Source organism: Nerophis ophidion, linkage group LG19, assembly GCF_033978795.1.
Source record: "Nerophis ophidion isolate RoL-2023_Sa linkage group LG19, RoL_Noph_v1.0, whole genome shotgun sequence".
NCBI classification, from domain to species: Eukaryota; Metazoa; Chordata; class Actinopteri; order Syngnathiformes; family Syngnathidae; genus Nerophis; species Nerophis ophidion.
This window is the reverse complement of record NC_084629.1, coordinates 35,780,732-35,787,892: the sequence shown is the minus strand read 5'-3', so window position 1 is coordinate 35,787,892 and position 7,161 is coordinate 35,780,732. Positions and strand designations below refer to the sequence as shown.

At 37.6% G+C, this 7,161-nt stretch overlaps 1 protein-coding gene across 2 annotated transcripts in view; it reads right to left on the bottom strand.

The window, feature by feature from the left end:
• Positions 1–3,346: 3,346 nt before the first annotated feature.
• Positions 3,347–7,161, bottom strand: part of LOC133538344 (dehydrogenase/reductase SDR family member on chromosome X-like) — a 224,860-nt gene continuing 221,045 nt past the window's right edge. For both annotated transcript variants that reach the window (XM_061879905.1, XM_061879903.1), the window contains exon 8: positions 3,347–4,118. In XM_061879905.1, coding sequence (XP_061735889.1) covers positions 4,052–4,118 — 67 coding nt within the window. In that variant the 3' untranslated portion in view covers positions 3,347–4,051. The remainder of the gene's footprint in view (positions 4,119–7,161) is intronic.

Here is a 7,161-nt window from a genome sequence, read left to right as displayed (position 1 = left end):
TAAGAGTTAGTTGACATGATACCCTGGGTGTCGTGAGAGGTATACGAGTTAGTTGACATGAGATCCTGGGTGTTGTTAGATGTATAAGAGTTAGTTGACATGAGATCCAGGGTGTTGTGAGAGGTATAAGAGTTAGTTGACATGAGATCCTGGGTGTTGTGAGAGGTATAAGAGTTAGTTGACATGAGATCCTGGGTGTTGTGAGAGGTATAAGAGTTAGTTGACATGAGATCCTGGGTGTTGTGAGAGGTATAAGAGTTAGTTGACATGAGATCCTGAGTGTTGTGAGAGGTATAAGAGTTAGTTGACATGAGATCCAGGGTGTTGTGAGAGGTATAAGAGTTAGTTGACATGAGATCCTGGGTGTTGTGAGAGGTATACGAGTTAGTTGACATGAGATCCTGGGTGTTGTGAGAGGTATAAGAGTTAGTTGACATGAGATCCTGGGTGTTGTGAGAGGTATACGAGTTAGTTGACATGAGATCCAGGGTGTTGTGAGAGGTATAGGAGTTAGTTGACATGAGATCCTGGCTGTTGTGAGAGGTATAAGAGTTAGTTGACATGAGATCCTGGGTGTTGTGAGAGGTATAAGAGTTAGTTGACATGAGATCCTGGGTGTTGTGAGAGGTATAATTAGCCGTGAGTGAGTGATTTCATGAAGTGATGCTAATGTCGTCATCACAAGTGGATGAAAATGATGAGCTGCTGCACCGTAACGTTTCTACAAGGACTCATTAAGTGTTTAGCAATTACTCTCGATTGTTTCCTCCTCCCTCTTCTACTTCCTGCCGGCGTGACCTCACATGACCGCCAATTAAGAGGGGACACGCGGGAGGTGTCCTCAAACGCTTTGCGAGCGCTAATGGAGGAAGAAACATCCTCCGGAGCGCCTTCAAGGCTTTGTAGAGCTTTCTGCTGTCATGTCGGCTGCTCTGCTGTCCAATCAGGTGCAGGTGTTGTCCTTCAAGGCACCGTCTCACTGCCCTCACACCACAACTGGCACATTCATTCCCTGTTTTTTTTTCAACAGGACAAAGTTCAAGGTGTTCTTCTTTTTAGAGCCGTCCACTCTCAATAGTGGGGTGCACAAAGACATCCATGCAGGTCAACTGTCCATTCCTATTTGCCCCCATTCTTAATGAATACTTTTACTCAATTGATTTTAACAACAATTAAATGAAATAATTTAATTTTTTTATGAGAGTCCATTTAAAAAAAAAAAACACTTTCAGGCTGTCTCCATGTAAGCCTGTATATATATATATGTATATATATATATATATATATATATATATATATATACATATATATATATATATATATATATATATATATATATACATATATATATATATATATATATATTTATATATATATATATATATATATATACATATATATACATATATATATATATATATATATATATATATATATATATATATATATATATATATATATATATATATATATATGTATATTGTAGCTGAGATAGGCACCAGTGCCCTCCGCGGCCCCAAAGGGAATAAGCGGTAGAAAATGGATGGATATACATAAATGTGTGTGTGTATAAATATATATATACACATACACACACACATGTATATATATATATATATATATATACAGTATATACACATACACACATGTATATATATATATATATATATATATATATATACAGTATATACACATACACACATGTATATATATATATATATATATATATATATATATATATATATATATATATACAGTATATACACATACACACATGTATATATGCTATCTGCAGGTGACCTTTTCTAACCTATAACATGCATGTATATATATATATACATATATACATATATATATTTATATATACATACATATATGCATATATGCATATATATATAGTACTTTATTGATCTATCTATTTATCTATCTATATACTGTATATATACATATGTGTGTGTGTGTGTATGTATCTGTTCGTATATATATATATATATATATATATGTATATATATACATATATATACAGTATATATATATATATATATATATATATATAAACATATATATATATGTATGAATATATATACACACAAATATACTGTATATACATATAACTTATAAATATGTATACATAGTGTACATATATATATATTTATAAATGTATATATAAAATGTGTTTATACAAATATATATATATGTATATAAACACATATATGTGAGTATATATAAACATATGTGTGAAGACTCTTCTTCGGCATGGTAATGCCGGTGTGGTTTTCCCGTGGATGCGTCGAAGCAGAACACAGCATAGGTAAGATAAAGGGTATTTATTTAATAACAAAAGTCTATGAACAAAAATACTGGTGTAAAGAGAAAAAGTAAACAAAAGACGCTAGCGTGAAAGCTAGGATAAAACACAAGGAAAACTAAAACTTGGTACGAGGACACAAAAGAGTAAACAAAACATTCAGCATGAAAGCTAGAAAATAAAGTGGCTTGGCGTGAGAGCTAGCGAGAAAATACATACATAGAATGATGAGAGTCGTCACTGTTGCGCGTGGGCAAATTAGGATCCGAGAATGAGTAAACAGAAAAGGTGAGCTTAAATAGGAGGGTGAAAATTAGTAGCAGGTGTGCGGGGCGAGACTAACAGGTGGACTGATGTGTAACCATAGTGATGGACAAAAACAGGAAATAAACGGGTCAGACTGAGAATGACAAAACAAACACGTGAAGATCTGAGCAGCAGATCGCAACAATATGTACACACATATGTATATATAAATATATCTCTATATATATGAGTATATATAAACATGTACACAAATATATATATATATATATACATATATATAAACATATATGTATATATATGGATATACAAAATATATATTTATATATATATATATTATATACATATATATATACATATATATACAAAATTACATTTACACATACAATCCTTTTGACTGTACATTTACTGTAAATGTATAAAGTATCTATATTATTCACATGTGAATAACGCTACATTAGACTGTATTTATGTTATTCACATGTGAATAATGCTGTACAACAGACTGTATTCATATTATTCACATGTGAATAGCGCTGTATAATAGACTATATTATTCACATGTATAAAAATACCGAAGTGTTATTGTCTATTGTTAGCGAACTGTGGTGCTGAATTTTCCCTAGGGACCAATTAAGAACTTTCTATTCTATTCTATTATGTGGTGAACTTTTAATTATTTGAACGCTTGAAGCCTGTAGACATTATTTTCGTAAGCATCATATTTTAAAGATGAGCATAAAGTTGTGTGACACAAGGACGCAGACCCAGAGAGACACCATGATATGTTTATTGAGAGGCTCCGGGTCCTAGAAAAGAAAGTCAGGACTGGACAGAGAAGTTGTGGCCGGCTCACGCTCGCCACCAGGAGTTTTTTTTTTTACAGCAACACGGGACAAGACCGATTCACAGTTGGAACAAAGTCATCGCTACATGGAAAGGTCACGTTTACACAGCCGTGGAGGGGGTTGACTTTTACAAGCGGGTCAAGAGAAAACATTTCTGCGCGTTTCAGACGTCAACATCGACAAACATCATGTGACGCGCCGCGGCGGGGGAGAGAACGCAAGCAGGGGAAGGATTCAATGTCTTTCCTCCCGCACATTTGGGGGGGGGCGCACATGTGGGCGGAGCTGGGAACATTTAATATAAACGTCATCCCAGGTCAGGCAGGAGTCCACAAAACAACGCCTTCAAAGTAAAAGACACGGGAAAGATTCCAGTAAGTTCTACACCTGTTTTTGTCCTGTCTGTGTGGAGAATGCCGAGTGCTCTTGAACGCACCCCCCGCTCGGGAAAGTATGGCCTCAGAAGCACTAAAAATTTCACGTTTTTGTTGTTGTTTTGTTTTGTTTCTTTTTAGCTGGCGGCAAGCTGATGTTTTCATTGAGATGCGAGAAGACGCACGTGTGTTTGCTCCGGCGAGACCCGCTTGCTTGTTTTCTTATTTAGGCAACGTTTTACCGCCGAGACGCAATCTCAGCTCGTCAGCCCTCCGGTTACAAACGCTGCACACAACACCCGGCTGCAAGAAACACACATGAAACTAAATGTTCACACACACACATGAAAACAAACACACGCACACATTCTGGTTATCATTCAGAACGGGGACCAAGTTGTTGTTCATGACTTGTGGGGACCACCCTTTCTACAGGTTGTGGAGGCATAGAAAAAAAATGAGATAAAATGTCCACTGCCCAGTTAGCTCATACACGTCTTTAAATCTCTGAATTGATGAAGTAATGTGCTGTTCATACTTACTGGGGACCCTGGGGAAAAAAGCGTTAATAGGGTTCACGGGGACCAAATTTCAATAATTTAGCTTAATTTACACACATTTGTTTGTGACTTCTGAGGACCATTTTTTAAAAAAAGGGAAAATGTGCAGATGTCTCACACTCAAACTAACCAGTAAACATATTTTATGGGCCAAAGCTTAAAAATCACTTAGACTATCATTTAAAAAGGTTTCCCTTTACGGGGACCTGTTTTTTTTTTGTCCCCGTACCGTCAGAAGTCCCCTAAAGGTGACTGTGTAAACAGAGCGATGTCCCCATTAAGTAAGCATTGTAAGAAAACACACACACACACACTGGTTATCATTCAGAACGGGGACCAAGTTTTTGCTCATGACTTGTGGGGACCACCCTTTCTACAGGTTGTGGAGGCATAGAAAAAAAATGAAGTAAAATGGCCACTGCCCAGTTAGCTCATACACGTCTTTAAATCTCTGGATTGATGAAGTAATGTGCTGTTCATACTTACTGGGGAACCTGGGGAAAAAGTGTTAATACGGTTCACGGGGACCAAAGTTCAATAATTTTGCATAATTCACACACATTTGTTCGTGACTTCTGAGGACCATTTAAAAAAAAAAAGGAAAATGTGCAGATGTCGCACCCTCAAACTAACCAGTAAACATATTTTATGGGCCGAAGCTTAAAAATCACTTAGGCATCTTCAGAATTTTGTTTTTTGTCCCCATACCGTTAGGGGTACCCTAAAAGTGACTGTGTAAACAGAGCTATGTCCCCATTAAGTCAGCATTGCCAGAACACACACACACACGCACACACACTAGTTATCATTTGGAATGGGGACCAAGTTTTTGATCATGACTTGTGGGGACCACCCTTTCTACAGGTTGTGGAGGCATCAAAAAAATTAGGTAAAATGGCCACTGCCCAGTTAGTTCATACACGTCTTTAAATCTCTGGATTGATGAAGTAATGTGCTGATCATACTTAGCGGGGACCCTGGGGAAAAAGTGTTAATAGGGTTCACGGGGACCAAATTTCAATAATTTTGCATAATTCACACACATTTGTTCGTGACTTCTGAGGACCATTTAAAAAAAAAAAAGGAAAATGTGCAGATGTCTCACCCTCAAACCAAGCAGTAAACATATTTTATGGGCCGAAGCTTAAAAATCACTTAGGCATTTTCAGAATTTTGTTTTTTGTCCCCATACCGTTAGGGGTACCCTAAAAGTGACTGTGTAAACAGAGCGATGTCCCCATTAAGTCAGCATTGCCAAAACACACACACACACACACTGATTATCATTTGGAATGGGGACCAAGTTTTTGATCATGACTTGTGGGGACCACCCTTTCTACAGGTTGTGGAGGCATCAAAAAAATGAGGTAAAATGGCCACTGCCCAGTTAGCTCATACACGTCTTTAAATCTCTGGATTGATGAAGTAATGTGCTGTTCATACTTAGTGGGGACCCTGGGGAAAAAGAGTTAATATGGTTCAAGGGGACCAAATTTCAATAATTTTGCATAATTCACACACATTTGTTCGTGACTTCTGAGGACCATTTAAAAAAAAAAAGGGAAAATGTGCAGATGTCTCACACTCACACTAACCAGTAAACATATTTTATGGGCCAAAGTTTAAGAATCACTTAGACTGTTATTTAAAAAGGTTTCCCTTTACAGGGACCTGTTTTTTTTTTTTTGTCCCCGTACCGTCAGAGGTCCCCTAAAGGTGACTGTGTAAACAGGGCGATGTCCCAATTAAGTCATCATTTCCGGTACACACACACACACACACACACACACACACACACACACACACACACACACACACACACACACACACACACACACTGGTTATCATTTGAAATGGGGACCAAGTTTTTGATCGTGACTTGTGGGGACCACCCTTTCTACAGGTTGTGGAGGCATTAAAAAAATGAGGTAAAATGGCCACTGCCCAGTTAGCTCATACACGTCTTTAAATCTCTGGATTGATGAAGTAATGTGCTGTTCAAACTTACTGGGGACCCTGCGGAAAAAGTGTTAATAGGGTTCACGGGGACCAAATTTCAATAATTTTGCATAATTCACACACATTTGTTCGTGACTTCTGAGGACCATTTAAAAAAAAAAAAGGGAAAATGTGCAGATGTCTCACACTCAAACTAACCAGTAAACATATTTTATGGGCCAAAGCTTAAAAATCACTTAGACTGTTATTTAAAAAGGTTTCCCTTTACAGGGACCTGTTTTTTTTTTGTCCCCGTACCGTCAGAGGTCCCCTAAAGGTGACTGTGTAAACAGGGCGATGTCCCAATTAGGTCATCATTTCCGGTAGACACACACACACACACACACACACACACACACACACACACACACACACACACACACACACACACACACACACACACACACACACACACACACACACACACACACACACACACACACACACGCACACACACACACACACACACACACACACACACTGGTTATCATTTGGAATGGGGACCAAGTTTTTGATCGTGACTTGTGGGGACCACCCTTTCTACAGGTTGTGGAGGTATTAAAAAAATTAGGTAAAATGGCCACTGCCCAGTTAGCTCATACTCGTCTTTAAATCTCTGGATTGATGAAGTAATGTGCTGTTCAAACTTACTGGGGACCCTGGGGAAAAAGAGTCAAAATACTTCATAGGGACCAAATTTCAATAATTTTGCATAATTCACACACATTTGTTTGTGTTAAAAAAAGGGAAAATGTGCCGATGTCTCACACTCAAACCAACCAGTAAACATATTTTATGGGCCAAAGCTT